General features: G+C 49.1%; 8 protein-coding genes across 8 annotated transcripts; 5 read left to right on the plus strand and 3 right to left on the minus strand.

Annotated features, from left to right (window-relative positions):
* Positions 1–1,648: 1,648 nt before the first annotated feature.
* On the plus strand, positions 1,649–2,386 carry PC9H_002633 (uncharacterized protein; the record flags this gene model as incomplete). Its single annotated transcript, XM_036772269.1, has 4 exons — positions 1,649–1,914; positions 1,984–2,053; positions 2,113–2,289; positions 2,351–2,386. 4 exons carry the CDS (start codon positions 1,649–1,651, stop codon positions 2,384–2,386), a joined length of 549 nt encoding a protein of 182 aa, XP_036625915.1.
* A 305-nt stretch (positions 2,387–2,691) lies between these two features.
* On the plus strand, positions 2,692–3,494 carry PC9H_002634 (uncharacterized protein; the record flags this gene model as incomplete). Its single annotated transcript, XM_036772270.1, has 2 exons — positions 2,692–3,432; positions 3,471–3,494. 2 exons carry the CDS (start codon positions 2,692–2,694, stop codon positions 3,492–3,494), a joined length of 765 nt encoding a protein of 254 aa, XP_036625916.1.
* A 1,034-nt stretch (positions 3,495–4,528) lies between these two features.
* PC9H_002635 (uncharacterized protein) lies at positions 4,529–5,747 on the plus strand (the record flags this gene model as incomplete). Its single annotated transcript, XM_036772271.1, has 5 exons — positions 4,529–4,619; positions 4,681–4,909; positions 4,971–5,069; positions 5,125–5,362; positions 5,415–5,747. 5 exons carry the CDS (start codon positions 4,529–4,531, stop codon positions 5,745–5,747), a joined length of 990 nt encoding a protein of 329 aa, XP_036625917.1.
* A 364-nt stretch (positions 5,748–6,111) lies between these two features.
* PC9H_002636 (uncharacterized protein) lies at positions 6,112–7,937 on the minus strand (the record flags this gene model as incomplete). Its single annotated transcript, XM_036772272.1, has 6 exons — positions 6,112–6,177; positions 6,242–6,518; positions 6,577–7,028; positions 7,088–7,349; positions 7,407–7,801; positions 7,854–7,937. 6 exons carry the CDS (start codon positions 7,935–7,937, stop codon positions 6,112–6,114), a joined length of 1,536 nt encoding a protein of 511 aa, XP_036625918.1.
* Positions 7,938–8,627: 690 nt separating this feature from the next.
* PC9H_002637 (uncharacterized protein) lies at positions 8,628–11,083 on the plus strand (the record flags this gene model as incomplete). Its single annotated transcript, XM_036772273.1, has 16 exons — positions 8,628–8,737; positions 8,788–8,809; positions 8,861–8,929; positions 8,980–9,025; positions 9,077–9,112; positions 9,168–9,177; positions 9,228–9,359; positions 9,416–9,522; positions 9,589–9,857; positions 9,917–10,126; positions 10,183–10,214; positions 10,274–10,392; positions 10,447–10,557; positions 10,623–10,768; positions 10,845–10,968; positions 11,028–11,083. The coding sequence occupies 16 exons, from the start codon at positions 8,628–8,630 to the stop codon at positions 11,081–11,083; spliced, it is 1,599 nt and encodes a 532-aa protein (XP_036625919.1).
* An 821-nt stretch (positions 11,084–11,904) lies between these two features.
* PC9H_002638 (uncharacterized protein) lies at positions 11,905–13,148 on the minus strand (the record flags this gene model as incomplete). Its single annotated transcript, XM_036772274.1, has 9 exons — positions 11,905–11,930; positions 11,981–12,035; positions 12,093–12,187; positions 12,241–12,256; positions 12,317–12,325; positions 12,383–12,531; positions 12,582–12,843; positions 12,910–13,009; positions 13,069–13,148. The coding sequence occupies 9 exons, from the start codon at positions 13,146–13,148 to the stop codon at positions 11,905–11,907; spliced, it is 792 nt and encodes a 263-aa protein (XP_036625920.1).
* Positions 13,149–13,360: 212 nt separating this feature from the next.
* On the minus strand, positions 13,361–13,819 carry PC9H_002639 (uncharacterized protein; the record flags this gene model as incomplete). The annotated part of the gene is made up of 1 exon (XM_036772275.1): positions 13,361–13,819. One exon carries the CDS (start codon positions 13,817–13,819, stop codon positions 13,361–13,363), a length of 459 nt encoding a protein of 152 aa, XP_036625921.1.
* Positions 13,820–14,414: 595 nt separating this feature from the next.
* On the plus strand, positions 14,415–15,602 carry PC9H_002640 (uncharacterized protein; the record flags this gene model as incomplete). Its single annotated transcript, XM_036772276.1, has 7 exons — positions 14,415–14,494; positions 14,563–14,665; positions 14,723–15,121; positions 15,174–15,182; positions 15,236–15,400; positions 15,464–15,518; positions 15,577–15,602. 7 exons carry the CDS (start codon positions 14,415–14,417, stop codon positions 15,600–15,602), a joined length of 837 nt encoding a protein of 278 aa, XP_036625922.1.
* Between the last annotated feature and the right edge of the window lie 493 nt (positions 15,603–16,095).

Raw genomic sequence — 16,095 nt, forward strand, 5'->3', positions numbered from 1 at the left:
GCAGCCCCGACGAAGACGCGTTCAGTTCTGGCGCGTTCCCCTACTTTACCCCTGAATGTTATTGTTATCTCACGCGATCTCACCATTTTCGCCTGCACCGTTTGTGCGCCCATCATTGCCATCAAGTCTGCGCTATCTTCGTCGGTGAGATTGTGTGTGTTCGCGTACAATCTATTGTATATATGTCGTCAAGAGCCTCCCGACGGAGAGTCTTGAAATATTTCGGCTTCCCATGCCGTCTATGCAGCATGTTTGACAAGTCAAGAAGACAATAGTGATCATCACAATAACGAGGGATCCGGCCATTCCGTATTTGGTACAGTGCATGCCGACGACACATCGATGGCGACCAAGCGCTGAAGCCCGTATTGTCTATGGTCTGAGGCAGGATTATGCTGTGATGGCTAATTGTGGTACGGTGTACGTCGGCCACCGCCTCGTGCGTTAGTATATATACTGGGGTGAAACCTCGTTTTCTATCCAACGGTCTGCAATCCCACTTGTAGAACATAAAGCCTAGTCAGGCCTCCGTCGATACTACACTACCACCACACACTCGACGTCCTTCACCACCACACTTTCATCACCGCTATGGACTTCTTCGTTACCTTCCTCACTAGTGCACCAGCACCAGAAATCACTTCTTCTGCGTCGAACACCACACCACAATCTACATCACCCGATGTCACAGACATCGAACTAGTCGAATTTGAGCGCAACGGCAAGGGAGGCGGCTGCTACTGCATCATATCATGAACTCAACCTCTTCGCTTCCATCCTCTCCTTAATTCACGGCTTGGTTTGTCTGCTTATCATTCTTCTATACTCATTCTCTGATCAAGAGTCTGCATAGCATCACTTGCATCTTCATTACTGCCGCATCGGCACATTATATGACCATCATACAACAGTCATACCATCATCGTTTCCGCCATCTTCCCGGACTGGTGATACCTCTCTTCGCCAGACCTTATCATAGTCGTTTATCATATTCGACCTTCACATTCCTTGATTTATTCCTCCGTATCTTTATTACTTCGTTCCGTTTCGACACTCCTTTAGTCTCCCCCTGAATTCGATCTTGCATACTTCTGTAGTCATACACTCTATACCACACGCCTTGTATTGCTACCACCACCAGCTGGTTCATCCTCTGTAACCTTTCGTCTCGATTCATCTCCTGTGTCAAATATGCATTGATTGCACCGTCGTCCCCTGTCTCCCCTGTCTCCCCACTATCCCCTGTGTTGTGTGTGCTGGCCTCTAGATTGTTCTTCTGATCTCTTAGAAGCTCGCAGAACATCGTACATTCAGGATAGAACATCAGCAACCCTTACCCCCACCACAACGTCAGATAATTAAGGCATCGGAAGCTCGATCCCTCAATGTGTTTCATTAACGGTAGCCAGCTCTCAGCCCCACTCGTGCCATAATTGACCGACCGTAATAATTATGTATCTAGTAATTAAACCCGCCATTAACTTCGAGCATACCATGTGCGGTGGCGAAGGTTATCATGCGTGTTGCTGCCTCCAGCCATCGTTGGGCGGTCTCGAATTCCTCGGAGTTGGGCGAGCTGTAACCACATAAAGCAAACCCGGGGTCTATTAGCCAGACTTGATTACACACTTCTACTACCGACACCACTATGGAGGCGTATTTCGACAATAAGAACAACGTCCTCAACGCACACATACGCACATCCTACGACGACTCTGTCTTGTATACGGTCAAGTCTACATCGGGCTTCCGCGGGCCACGAATTACTATCCTCGAAGACGCCAATCCTGTTCTTGGGCAAGGGAGCAATCGCATCGTCGGGGCGATTCATTGGAAGGAGAAAGTGTTTGAGGTGAATGGTCACCGGAAGCCGCTAGCTGAAATCAAAAGGCGGGAAGGGCGTATCATGCATACGTACGTGAGCATGCCGGATCTCCTAGTTGCCCGCCTTTCGTGATATGGGTACTAAACTCACGGTATTAGCACGCGCTATTGGCGATGGGGCAAAGAGCGGAAAGAGTACGAGATTCGCTTTGACGATGATGAGTGGAAGGTACGGCCTGGGCGTGTCCTTGTGTCCTTCTTCTTTGACCGAGTCTATGTTAATCCCAGGCGACCACTGATCATGGAATGAGTATAAGTGCTAGGTTTGAGGTATCGTTACGCCCGCACCTGTTTGGCAAATCGAAACCTCCCAAATTCCATCTAACGACGGACACGCTCGAAGCGGATGAAGTCTTTATGATCCTTGCTTTTATATACTGCGAAGTCAAGCGGCAGAATAGAACCGTGAGCATGGAACCATAACTCGAACTCGGGTTGAGGTAACTGATTTCTGTAACAATAACAGAATAGCGGACCTACTGAGGGCATTTCCGCTTGGTAACCCCTCTATAAGCCCCTGACTCCTATTGGCGTTCACAGCTCAGGAATTATCTCAGTCCAGAGTTCGAGTACAGAGTCGTACCTTCTATCACTTTTTTGTGGGCACGTATGATATATCACTGTAAAACATAGTTCGTTTTTTGGGCGGTGATGCATTGATGCCTGGGCGGTGATGGGCTGTGCCATAGAGACGCCCAGACGTGACCTACAAGTATCCATGTGACAAGATGAGAATCCGCAGTCGGTGTTCACAGTTGCTTGTTTTTCAACCACCACCACCCTCATCTCGAAAGCTCAATGACTACCATGAACAGCATTAACTACCAGGCTTTCAACAGCCTGGAGCCCTCAAAACAGCAGAACTATGATTTCCTTTCATTCACTGCGCCTTTGGACATTGTCGCACCCTCCCCCGATCTGTTTGAGACTGAACTCGATTTAAACCTCGAGGGACTCGACGACTCGCAGATTCCTTTTTTCACCGTTGATTCCAACGATGCCTTCAGCCAACTGAGGTCAGGCAACCCTACCTGCGGTCCCCCTTCTACGTTCACCATCTCCAGCGAATCGACATATGAATCGACACCATCTGCCTACTCTGCATCGTATTACAATAACTACACCCCCTCAGCTTACGCCACCTCCGCGTACTCACTTGAGTTCAATGAGGTGGACTTGAGGCGTATCGATCTCAATACTTTCGCTGACTCCTTCGGCCCGAGCATTGCCGTTGACACCGTCGATCCCACTACGTTTAATGACAGTCCCTCCCCTTCGTCGACATCCACGCATGCCCTGTCTGCGTACGAGGTAGTTGAGGAGTATGAGAAATATATTCCTCGCAGCTCCTCCGACTACTCGCCCAGCAACCGCGAAGCGGACATTTTCTCCCACCAACCACATACCCATAAGGCAGCTCCGCCTGCTGCTTCAGCAACCAAGCCCTCTAGACGGGTCTCTAGCGCCAGCGATGCGGGCCGTCCTGTCGACCCTCGCCGCAAGTTCAAGTGTACCGTCTGCTGCCACGGTTCGTCTCCTCAACGCACCGTCCGCCACTACCCACTAACCTACTCTGCCTTGTGTAGCCTTTGATCGACGCTGGAATCTGAGCCAGCACATGCTCACCCACGAGCCCAACCGCCCCAAGCCGCATGTTTGCTCTCACCGTGAATGCGGGCGGTCGTTCAGCAGGAAGCATGACTTGACTCGCCACCTCATCAGCGTTCATCGTGAAACCCCATTTGTAGGTCGCGATTCAGCGAAGAAGACAGAGATTGGAGTGGGGAGACGCGCCAGGAGTTGGTGCGATTCCTGCGGGCTGGCCCACTTCGGCAAAGAGTCATCATGCGAATGCCACGATGACACAAAGTGATCTCGTTCACGAGGATTCTTATACTAGTGAGAATCTTTTTTGTCCCATAGATGGGATTCATTGCTGACTTACCTCAAGAGTTACACGCCTTGGCTCAGCATCGCCTTCCGACAAGACGTGTTTCCCGTCGTGGATTTCCCTCCAGGCCTTTTCGTTTGTGTCACGTATCGTACCGCCTTGGGTATCACTTCAAGGCCCCGAGACGAACGTGGTCCCACGAATTGTACCGCTTACCCATGCCTATCGCTTTCCTCATCCCGACTATTCCCCAATATCCTTTTGACTATCTACCGCCTCCGTTGTGTATATATGATTTCACCCTTTCACCTTTGTTCACGATGTTATGATTGTACGTACCTATGCATACCTCTTCGTTTGTTTCAGTTTTACCCATTCCCATAACTATCTTGACTAACTTTTGATTTCGCTGTGACATTCCCGAGTATCTGACACTCACAAGAATTAAAAGGCTTCTTTGAACTTGAACATCGACCTAAGCTGAGCTCGTAGTCTGCATCGCTAAAACTCTGGGATGTATTATTCGGGTTATATGGCGAGAACGTCGCCATGTGGTGGCCGTGGACGATAAAGTAAACAAGGCGTCCACTTTAGTTCGCATCAATCATCCTCCGCCCACATGCACCAACAAAGTTGATCATTCGGCGCTCACAGCGCTGTGTAAGTGTATACGACCTAGCTCAAGGTTCAGGACCTGAGGACCTTTAAAGGGTGACGCCCACGAACGGCGTCGAACTCGACTCTGTGGCCTCCATGATGCAGAACCCCCTCAAATGGAGTCTTTTTGCCTTGCCTGCGTCCCTCGGCCTCTTCTTTGGCCTCTTCTTTGGCCTCTCGTACCCAGGTGAGCCTTAGTGTAGATTGTTTATAGTATGGTAAAGCTCACAAGCGGATACGATGGATAGAAATTGTTCGTAAAGGCTGGCCATTGACCACTTGTCATGTCCTATCATCAAAACTGGACTCGCGCTACTGCTGTGAAAAAGTTTGCACAGCGGGATGCAGCGTGGTGACCATCGGTGCCCCCCTTTGCTCATCTCAGATATCCCTAGTGAATAACGCGTTCAGTCCCTCTCGATGCGCCAGCGATAGATCGACATGCCCACCGCAGATAGGGCAGGTGTGCGACGGAGGGTACGTCCCATTTTCCTTTGCAGAGGGCCAAATCGCTGATCATAGGATGTTGGATGACCAGATTCCACTGTTGTTCTAATTGCTGCGATACGTGTAGATCTTGCAAGATAAAATGCACTGGTCATCCACTAGTCTGTACCCAGTCATGCTCGTCCAGTCCGTGAGTCTGGTCTTCCACCTTTTTCGCCGTCGGCTGGACGGGTTGTATGCTACAGGTGCCGGTGCCGATGCTGCTCGAGTACCCCTCAGCAGTCTTGCACCGTTTCGTGCCCGTCATGCTACTCTGTCGACCTGACTCTGAGGTTTGGCTCTGGTCCTACACGCGGTAAAGCACGGTCTGCTATATATCACCAAGACTTTGGGAAGGACGAAGTCAGCTCGAAGCAGTTCCTTGATAGCCACCCTATCAGCTCCTCTTCCAGGTGTTTCTATAACCCCAAGAATCCCAGCCAGGTGAGTTACTTCGACCTCTCGTTCGATCTTGTTACTTATAATTGGTGGATAGGTATCCTTCGATGTATCCTTTACACCGTGGAAGTGGGCTGTGGTATCGATCTTCGGTATCGTCCCGCTCTTTCTCAACCTAGCCGTGCTGGTGACGATTCTTGGTGTCATTCCCGCGTACCGAGCGATTAACGCGAAGCTCGCCGAAAGGCGACAACGAGACGTGTCAGAGACAGCTTTCCTTGTTTCTAATCAAGGACCTCAAGAGGTTAATGATATCTCCTCGAAGGAAATGGCGGTTGATCTTGAAGGGACTCACGACAAAGGATATTCGAATGCAGATTCCGACGACGAAGTCCCTTTACTTGACGCTAAGGGAGTGCACAAATTCTAACCTCGATCTGTGCATTTTGTAGCAATAATACTTGGAGGATGAACACTTTCCGCATTGAATTTACTGAGAAGGTTAAACCCACCAGGGGGGAACCGTGTCAAGAAGCACGAGATGCTGTGTAGGATACTAGCACAATCAACCCACGGTTAATAACCTTTACCATCGACCATGGACGATGTAAACCTCTTTTCTATCAGGCGTTTTACTTGGCTCAATGGTAAATGAGTGATAACCTCTTCGACACGATCTCTTTACCACAGTCGGTCTCATACGCAAATCAACCTCAACGCCGTTACAGGATGGACAAGTCAAACCGATCCTAATTTGATTCTACCAAACAGCCGTTGCCCATATCTACAGCGTGCTAAAATGCTAAAATATCAGCATCTTCGCAATCACTATCATCCGACAATTCGTCGGACGGTTCCTCCTGACATTTCACAGCAAGTATCAGCGGATGCGCTAGACTTTCTGTGATAGGTAATAGAGCGTACCTTCACCCCTACTATTCTCTCATCGTCAATGAACAATGCTGAATAGGACGAACTTAGTGGGCGAGTTGTACACCATACGGGCAAGCCGTTGTAAACATCATCCTTGAATAACCCAAGCGAGGTCGCCGACTCAATGGAATATGTACGTTGCGTCAATCCATCAGTTGTCGATAAATTGTGTTCTTGGCGTCGATGTGGATTAAAGTCAAGTATGTGTATTGAAGTTGGGTTATCGGGGTCTAGGGAAGAACGGATGACACGAGATGCGTACGAAGAGCTACGGAGCACATGTGTATAGATCAGCTCATCGCCTAGGTAATATATGGGAGTCTCACTTCATATATGTACGGTTCATCTCGATGAGGCGTGTGCTCCCCTGACCCCAGTCTTTCCAGGGAACCTCTCCGACCGGCGGGTTTGAGGCGTAATTCAAGAGGATAGAGTTGGGTACGAAGAGGCAAAGCTCGTGCTCATCGTCGTCCACAGTCAATGCCAACGATACGATGTTGATGTGGGACTCCAGAGGCGGGGCTGTAATCTTGGATGGTGGAACGTAGGCGAGGTCGAGAATAGCCGGTGTTTGAATGGCAGTTACGTCGAAACAAGAACCTGACACAGCTTCTGGGAGATGTAAGTTAGCTTTGTGGGTCGTGGTTGTTTCCGTTGTTTCTGGGTCGTATTCGAATGTGCATACGTTCAATGACGGACTTGTCTCTCCGGCGGATGCGAAAACCACTGCGCGTGGAGAGATGAACGAGCACCAAGTAAATTCAATATACCCACTTATCTATATTTCTTGCATGGTCAACAAAAAGGCGAGAGGCGTTTACATAGGCCGAGACGTACCAACCAACCATGACCGGTCTTCCAGTTCCAAAACTGGAAATGCACGCCTTCTTCCCCTTCATTGGATACGCTGTATTGCATGAGGATGATATCCACTGCGAGTTTGATAGACGAGAACCAAATGTCATTCCTTCCAGATTCGTCGGGGTGGGGTGGAATGTCGAAGGTCAAGATAGGGTTCCGGGCAAGCGGGTGAGGGTCGCCTGTGGATAAAGTTTGGACGTGCAAGCAGACGGAGCGTTGTCCATTATATGACCATGGCCTAGGGAAGAGCATCGTGTTCATCCGTATCAAGACGGCGTTGAAAGCTAGAGCTAACCTTGTATCCTCTTCGAGAAAAATGACCAAGTCTTGCGTGGGGTCCATTACAAATTCCTTCGCAGGGAAGCTCAATCCGCGCTTCATCCAACGGTTATTGGACTCATGCATGGTGGGCAGATGCAGTGTGACGAACATGTAGTGTTCAAGCAGTTTCGCGAAAACTCCTGCTACGAACCCATACAGGTTGGGTTCCTCTATATCTCCTGGTATACGGAGAGAAGATTGGCGCCAGGACAAGGTCGCCCAAGCTTTGCGGTGGCCGATAAGCTCCTTGAGACGATCTTGATACGGCATGGTTGGCGCAGCGCAGTCTACCATCCCTTCCATACCCAGTTCAAATAAGTACTGGAGCTCTGTCGATTGCCGAATTACGTCGTGTAGGCTGCGGCATACCTAAATGTTACTTAGGATGAGCAGTTACTTAGGATGGAATACAATATCCCACCGAGGTACAAGCTATTATGGATCCAGAGTCTAAACACCGTAAAATTCGGTGGATCAACTCGTTTGGAAGGTTAACCAGACCCATGGGAGTAGAGATGAGTACTGCGACGCGGTACGTAGCTTGATGTAAAGGTTGAAGGTTGATATCGAGTAGCGTCGAATATTCGTTGAGGTTAGATGTGCGTCAAGGGTTGGTAATTATGTTCCAAAACAGTCTCAGTCCCACGGAAACGCGGCCTAGCCCATCAAAGATTAATGTATCAAAGTCCATCGCGCATAAGCCATAAGGGTGGCCAGGACCGAATTATTGAGAGTGACCATCGTCTGGAGGAACGACTGTCATACTCTCGAAGAGAGGCTGGTTTCTGTCAGCCTCCATCGCTGGAAGACGCGCTGAGATTCTATTGTCCGCTCATCTGAGTCTCGCTGGCACGTGACTTCAAGCTTCCAGTTGAACGACCATCATCTTGGCCGTCGCCTTTGTGCTCGAGGTCGTCTCAGGCTGGCTCAAAGCATCTCCTTCGTTTATTCGCCGGCGAATATGACAGAAGAGCGGGCGCCCACCAGTTACTCGGATCAGCATACTGATCTATCCTCTCACGAGCACGGTTAATGGTGCTTAGAAGCTGACCGAAGGGGCTACGCTGGGGATATCTTTGCATCATGCTGCACTGGAGCATACGGTCTCTGTCCTTATCATTGGCGCCGCTAATCACAAGCGAGATCAAACAACATACAAGTAACATCTGAGTTGGACGATCGCTGCTGGCCTACCATGTCGCCTTCGAATACCCTCAAAGGTGATGATGATACCATCCCGAGGGGAACTGAGATGGAAGCCGATGAGATCGAGCTTGCGAGAATGGGGTATAAGCAAGAATTGAAGTACGTCGTGCGATGCCGTTCCCGCCAGAAACTGACCTTATCTACTGCAGCCGTGAATTGAGCTTATTACAGGTAAGTGACAATATAAGTTTCCGTCCCAAAACGCTCATAGCATCAACGTAGAACTTCGGCGTGTCATTCTCGATTATCAGTGTCATCACAGGCATACCGTCATTATTTTTATATGGACTGGTGAGTGTAGACGCTCCGTACAGTGTGATTCTCGACTAACGACAACGAAGAATACGGGAGGGCCTGCTGTCATGGTCTGGGGCTGGGTGGTCGTATGTAAGTTGCCCAGAGGATAGCTCGCTTATCGCATTTGCTCACAATCAGCAGCTTGTGCAACCATGTTGGTTGGGTTAGCCATGGCCGGTACGTCGTGCAAGTCCGTCTCTCAGTAAACCTCTGGAATCCTTACGTTTGATAGAGGTTTGCAGGTATGTACCAGTCTTCCAAAACCTATGTATCCAAGCGTAACTTCCTCCAGTGCGCACCCGACTTCCGGCGGTCCCTATTTCTGGGCGGCGATGTTGTCAAAGCCAGAGCAAGCCGCTTTCGCCTCGTGGGTCACTGGATGGTTCAACCTTCTTGGTCAAGTCGCCGTGACCACAGGTATCAGGTGTGTACTCCCTATTCTTCAAGCTTCGACGCTTCGCTTAAATCAATCGTTGACAGCTTCGCATGTGCCACATTCATATCAACTGCTTCCGAATTGAAAACGAGCTTCCAACCTAACGAGAAGACAACGATTGGTATTTACGCTGCTGTATTGATCACTCAAGGTGCGTAGGTCGATTCAGGGCACTTGGTGCGTTTCTCGTGGTTCTATTGACCCACCTTGAAGCTAGGCATCATCAACACCTTTGGTGTGCGACTGCTGAAGTATCTGAATAATATCTCGGTGTGGTGGCACGCGATTGGGACATTCTCACTTGTGGTAGCTATTTTGGCGAAGGCGCCTTCTCACCGGTCAGCCGAGTTCGTTTTCAGGACGATCATAGATGGAACTGGCGCAGATGGCGTTGGGTGGGGCGAACGGGCAAGCAAGGCCTACTTGGTTGTCATCGGAATTCTTATGGCGCAGTATACACTCACCGGTTTCGACGCAAGCGCCCATGTGAGTCTCCTCGCTCCATACATCTCCTTCATCCCCTCACATACTCTATGATATTCTAGATGACCGAAGAAACCCAGAACGCCGCGATGTCGGGGTCTATCGGCATCGTAATGGCAATTGGAGTGTCCGCTCTGCTAGGGTGGTTCCTCCTTCTGGGTCTTCTATTCTCTATACAAGATCTCGACGGAACGCTCAACTCAGCAACGGGCCAGCCGGTAGCCCAGATTTTCTTGGATACAGTTGGTGAAAACGGAGCCATCGTTCTCATGGTAAGTTCAGTCAAAAAAATTTATCGTGACAACTAAATTGGTGCAATCATCTCTAGGTCATCGTGATCGGTGCTATGTTTTTCTGTGGGTATGTTACGTCGTTTCCTCCGTGCAACCACAGTGATTTTGACGGTCGGATTCGTAAAGGACCTTCTCAATCACATCAAACTCACGGATGATGTACGCATTCGCTCGTGACGGAGGTATTCCCGGACACGGCTTCTTTAGCAAGGTCAACACTCGATGGAAGTCTCCCATTCGCGCCGGTACGATTGCCATACAAAGCTCTCGTAAAGTCCTCTATTGACGCTCATTCTTAGTCTGGATGGCATGTACACTCAGCTTTATCCTAGGTCTACCCAGCCTCGGCAGTTCTGTCGCATTTTCAGCAGCCACTAGTATTGCGACAATTGGGCTATATATTTCTTATGGTAAGCCTTCTGATTGGTGCCTTCTTTCCTCAAGACTCTGACCTTTGCGGGGACTTGGTGTATAGGGATTCCAATTGCCTTACGAGTCATATACCGCCGCGATTTCAAGAAAGGCCCTTTCCACCTCGGGGCGTTCTCTTTGCCCGTCTCGATTGCAGCCGTGTTGTGGATTATATTCATCTCTATCGCCTTCATCCTGCCCCAAGTCAACGTATGTTTCTTTTATCACTCGCTATACTTACCCTCCATCACCCACATACATACTCACCTCCGAATCCTTACACTAGCCCGTCAACTCACAAACTCTCAACTACGCCATTGTCGCTGTTGGCATCGTCATCGCGTACTGCATGGGTTTCTGGTTTTTGAGTGCCCGCAAATGGTTCACGGGCCCTGTGAAGCAGATCGCCGGTGAGACCTCTTCTCCAGCTTCTCATGCCCGCTTTTGGTTATTTATCACCATTCATCAGCTGAGGAGATGGGGATCAATGTGATGGAGCCAGGAGTAGCTGAGAAGGAGCTTTGAGACGCGTATTGTAAGATTTTGAGGCCTCAGAAAATACAACTATATGAGCACACTGTGACGAGAGTTTATACTTCCTTCGTGTAATCTGCTGTAAACTACACCTATGGCAGTGTGCTCGATACCGAAAAGCTGACGTTCATCTCTTCCAGTGAAACGACTGCACAATTGCCGGTCATATTCAAGTTGGAAGACCAATGCCAGAGTTTAAGGGGCTTCAGGGGACTTTGGGAGGTTCAGGCAGCTCATGTGGGCTCTGAACTTCAGTTACGCAGGTTTTCGCAGGTGACCGAGTCTTGAGTGAGTCGATCAGGGTGGGAATGTTTCTCAACCCTAATGGCGAGCGCTTGACCACAACTGGGTTCGTTCTCGATCCAGGCACTCTTCAACATCAACTTCGTTAGACGCTGCTATACAACTCGCCCTGCTCTATGCACCAAATCCACAGACTCTGGATTTTTTCCTTCAGTGAGCGTTTGATTGTCACATTCATGGCAATGGCCACTGACTGTCGGCAACCGATAGGTCTGCCATAGATTGTACGACATTGTCTCCTCGAGCGTCGAAGGTCGTGGGCCAACATGTCGTGGCCAGCGATACCAACGTGATATATTTCTCGAGTCTCCGTTACCAGTAGAATCAAGATGGAAGATTCAATCATCGGCCGCTGTGCATGCTTAGGTGCACTATGCTGTGCTATCGCTGGTGTCCATTTCGTTTCTAAGAAGTGCAGCCACCCACTTCCACTTGGTCCTCCCACCGGTTCAATGCTGGTAGGTCACTACGGACAAAGGCCCTGGGGAGGCCCAATAAGCACGTATATTTCACCATTTCTCGTGCGCCGGGCGTACTGCAGATGGTTATCGCATCGCAACGTAAAGGAAGCAGAACGACACTTACAATCAAGCTCCCATGTCCATGCAGACCTATCTTGATTGACGAGGTACAGATATGCCTTCATGAAGTGGGGAAATATGACTCCAGGCAACGCAAAGTAAATAATGTGACTTACTGATGCGATACTCTCCGGGCTGAGTCTAACGTCAGCGTTAGTCTCCCAGTTTGAAGCACCGTCATTGTAGCTCCTGGTTCTGTCCGTGAGGATCTCTGGTACAAAACTGTCACTTTAGACGTTATACATACTACGAAACTGCACTCACGACCATCAATGATTGTCTAAAACCACATTTCGGATGTCAGCAAAACGCCCGGTCGGATATTACAGAGATTACTAACATGAGCGACCTAATGAAGGAAGAGCGTGAACACCACGGCGTGGACGACGAGAACGGGGGAGATTACGTGAATATTGTCTTTGCCAAATTCTTTGGCGAGACTCTGAGACAAGGCTCTCTGACCATGCTTACCCGCTGCGAATACGCTGGTCATAACATTCCCCCGCAGAGCAGCAGTAGCCCCCGTAAATATGATCGTCCCCCTCTTGCCGTCAGCTAAATTCACTTGAGCACGGAACTCAGCGCGTCAGATTTACCTCACAGACCTATATCATTCTTCTTGAAATCCAAAATGGATTCACGGGCAAATGTGAACGCGGTAGTGACGTTCACCTCGAGGGTCTCCCTGACATCTTGGGGTGTAACATCCAAGAAAGGCTTGAACACTCCTTGGGCAGCGTTGAAAATCGCCACACGAAGCGGTCGCCCATTCACGCCCGTGCTTGGGGATGGAAATTTGTTCCGAATGGCCGAAAACGCGTCCGAGATGGCCTCCGGTGAATATTCTGGTATCGGAAATGGCTCAGCCTGTGTCGGCGACGGAACTTCCCTTCATACATGAACGAAGCGGAAGAAAGGAATTGGCGCCCATACCTCTCCTCCTGTGTCCTTGATCTCATCTGCTAGGTCCCTCAACGATCCTGCTCCGCGTGCGATAAGCGCAACACTGTAACCGTGCTTTGAGAGAAGACGGCTACAACAATGCAGCCATAGCCTGTAAGCACGCGAAGGAAGCTTGGAAAGGTCGCGTACGCTGTGGCTGCTCCAGTTCCCGTTGCATTCCCTACACCTGCAATAACCGCCAGCGGACGAAGGATGCCTGAAGTCGCCATTGTGAACAGCTATAGGGTACCGTGAATAATTCGACAGCAAGTTAATAACAATGTTAGTAACTTTGCACCTGTTGGACCGATTGTTAACACCAGTTATTAACTAATTAGTTACATCGGGGTTAATAACATGTTAAATATTGTTAATAACCTATTATTTACATGTTAAAAAATTTTGGCGGTGAAAAACGCGAAAAAAAACGATGCTAGGCATGTCAAAACTTCCACGCCTCCTCTACAGTAATACTAGCACAGGTCTTTGCAGCGGGAGGTTGTGACGCTGACTGTGCAGCAGGGGTTGCTTCACCTCTAAGCAATGCCCGAAGAACGGGGGCGTTAAGGTTAATCTCGCTATCGAGTTCGAAGTCGTCGTCCTCGATCTCAATGGCTAGCTCCCGGAGCATGCCGTTGTCCCCATCGTCGACCGAATTCGTTGATATCTTCGTAATCCGGATTTGTGGACCAAGACAAAAATGTGTACACTTTGCTTGTCCGTCCGGTGTCAGGTAGAGTACGAGGTAGGTACCTGAGAAGTCTCGCGAGGCGAACGAGTTTTTGCTCGGGGGTGTTTTCAGTGATTGCGGACATGGATGTTCAAGAACAGGCTTGAAATTTTGCCAACTCCCTTTCCAGGGTTTGCGACGTCGTATTCTAGGATCATACTGAGGCAACATCGTTCGTTAAGGGCCTTATTCGGGGTGAGGGCAACTTGGCAAGGCACTACTAAACTTCGTTTGGAAAAGAGCCTCATGGGCTGCTGGTCACGTGTATTTCTCACAATTTTTAACACCCGCCAGGAGCTCTACCGATGTTATTAAGTTATTAACCTGTTATTAACCTGTTATTAACACTGTTAATAATCCGTTGTTAAAAAACACCCTATTTTTCACGGTACCCTAAACAGCTATGAATGAACGAGCTGGTCGACCGAGAACGTGGGGAATGCCCGACGACGTGACAAAGCCCGAAAGTGACTCATCAGGTCTGACAAAGCCTTGATGGTATGGCTCTCAAGACACTTGTTGGTAAGTCAAGCTTTTGGTGTTCTACGTATCAATATTGTATAACCTTCGACGATATACAGCCATCCTAATGCATTATTGCGCAAGTTGGTGGCATAGGGCATCACAAAGCAATGTCTGTAAGCAAGTTGCGACATTCATCATAACTTACCTTTTATCGCTTGTCTTGTGACATGTACAAGACTTATAAACGGTAAGGTGCCGTGTAATCTCCAACGCCATTCCCACTCTTATCGAATTGACCACGATGTCCACAGTGTCCAACCGCCGACCGCTTGCTGTAATCGCTGGATTAGGAAATGGCACCGGTACTGGAGCCTCTTCAGCGTGAGCAGGGGTGTTATCCCAATGGTAGACGATGTTAAAGCGTAGACGTTCAACGTTGGATTTACTAGTCGCCTCTTCGCTAAGCACGGTTATACAATTGCCTTGGTAGCTCGGCACAGAGACGACTCCCTGGCAAACCTGGTAAAGGAGATTAAAGGTGCTGGTGGTGATGTAGGCTCTCTCCCTCGGCCATCGATAACCGTCATTGACTGGCTACTTATGTGATAGGCGGCCTACTTCGCGGTCCCCGAATATTCTCGCGACGCCATCTCGTCCGCGTTCGCCGAGATACGCAAACAGTTTCCCTCTGCTACTTATGCCATCCGAGTGGCCATCTTCAATGCTGCGCATGGCGTGTGGAAGCCTTTCTTGGATGTAACTCCCGAAGACATCCAGGAGGCTGTCGATGTCAACATCGTCGCTGCATTTGCATTTTCACGAGAAGCCATAGTCGAGTTCAAGTCCAACGATCTCAACGAGGTCGGGAAGCGCGGCATATTGATCTTTACGGGTGCTACGGCGAGTATCAGGGGGAATGTCGTCACCAGCGCTTTCGCGGCTGGAAAAGCTGGACAGAGATCTCTTTCGCAGAGCTTAGCCAAAGAATTTGGAAAGGACAATATTCAAGTAGGTGTTCAGAAATCTATCTTAAGATGCTCCCTGACCGGCTTGATCTTAGGTCTCGCACGTACGTCCGATCACCGTCTGAAATGTAACACTAACACTAATCTATTCAATCAGGCTATCATTGATGGCGGTCAGTTCAAACAACCTCCTACTACGAACCATGATACTCATTCTATAAGTAAAGGTATTTTGACAGATCGGAGTCGCGCGCGCCAGAACAACAACCCGGAATGGATTAACAATGCTGATGTCCGACTAGATCCCGACAGCATTGCCGCCGTGAGTCTTCTAATTGAATCCATTGATGATTCATTAGGCAATAACGAAATGCCATCTGTGTAGTCGTATCTATATCTTGCTAATCAGGATAGATCGGCTTGGACTTGGGAGCTAGATCGTAAGTATTTAAAATTGACAACCCTGTTTCATGCTAAAACTGGCCATCTTCACAACAGTTCGCCCTGCCCACGAGAAGTGGTAAATGATGATGGGCGATGTAGATAGTTCCAACTTCCAGAGTCCCGGTGAGAGCAACTGTTTTAGTTGAGATTCAGTGCTTTGAAGACTTCTGTGATGAAGAATAACTGTAAATAAATGTATACATTGTGCTGCAGACGTTATTGGCCCTCCAAGTCCAAGTGACGAAAAAAATTAGAAATCTCTACACCCCTCAATTCCCCTATTGAACTTTCCCACAACATCTAAGTCAGTGATCAGTAAGCGCTTGGCTCCAGGAGCCTTATTCCCAAGAATCAACGACATGGCTTTCAATCGCGCTAACTCCTCAAGCCCTGTTTCTAAACGCATCAAACTAGAAGAGCCCCAGGATACTGCCTCTTTTCAGTCAATTCAACAGAATGAGTCTATCGAGGACAACTGTAGCATTTGCCTGCAGTCGATTTCTGATCGAACAGTCGTGCCACTTTGTTCCCATGAATTCTGTTTCGAATGCCTGCTGATCTGGTCGGGTGAGT

The sequence above is a fragment of the Pleurotus ostreatus genome (assembly GCF_014466165.1).
Source record: "Pleurotus ostreatus strain PC9 chromosome Unknown scaffold_11, whole genome shotgun sequence".
NCBI lineage: Eukaryota > Fungi > Basidiomycota > Agaricomycetes > Agaricales > Pleurotaceae > Pleurotus > Pleurotus ostreatus.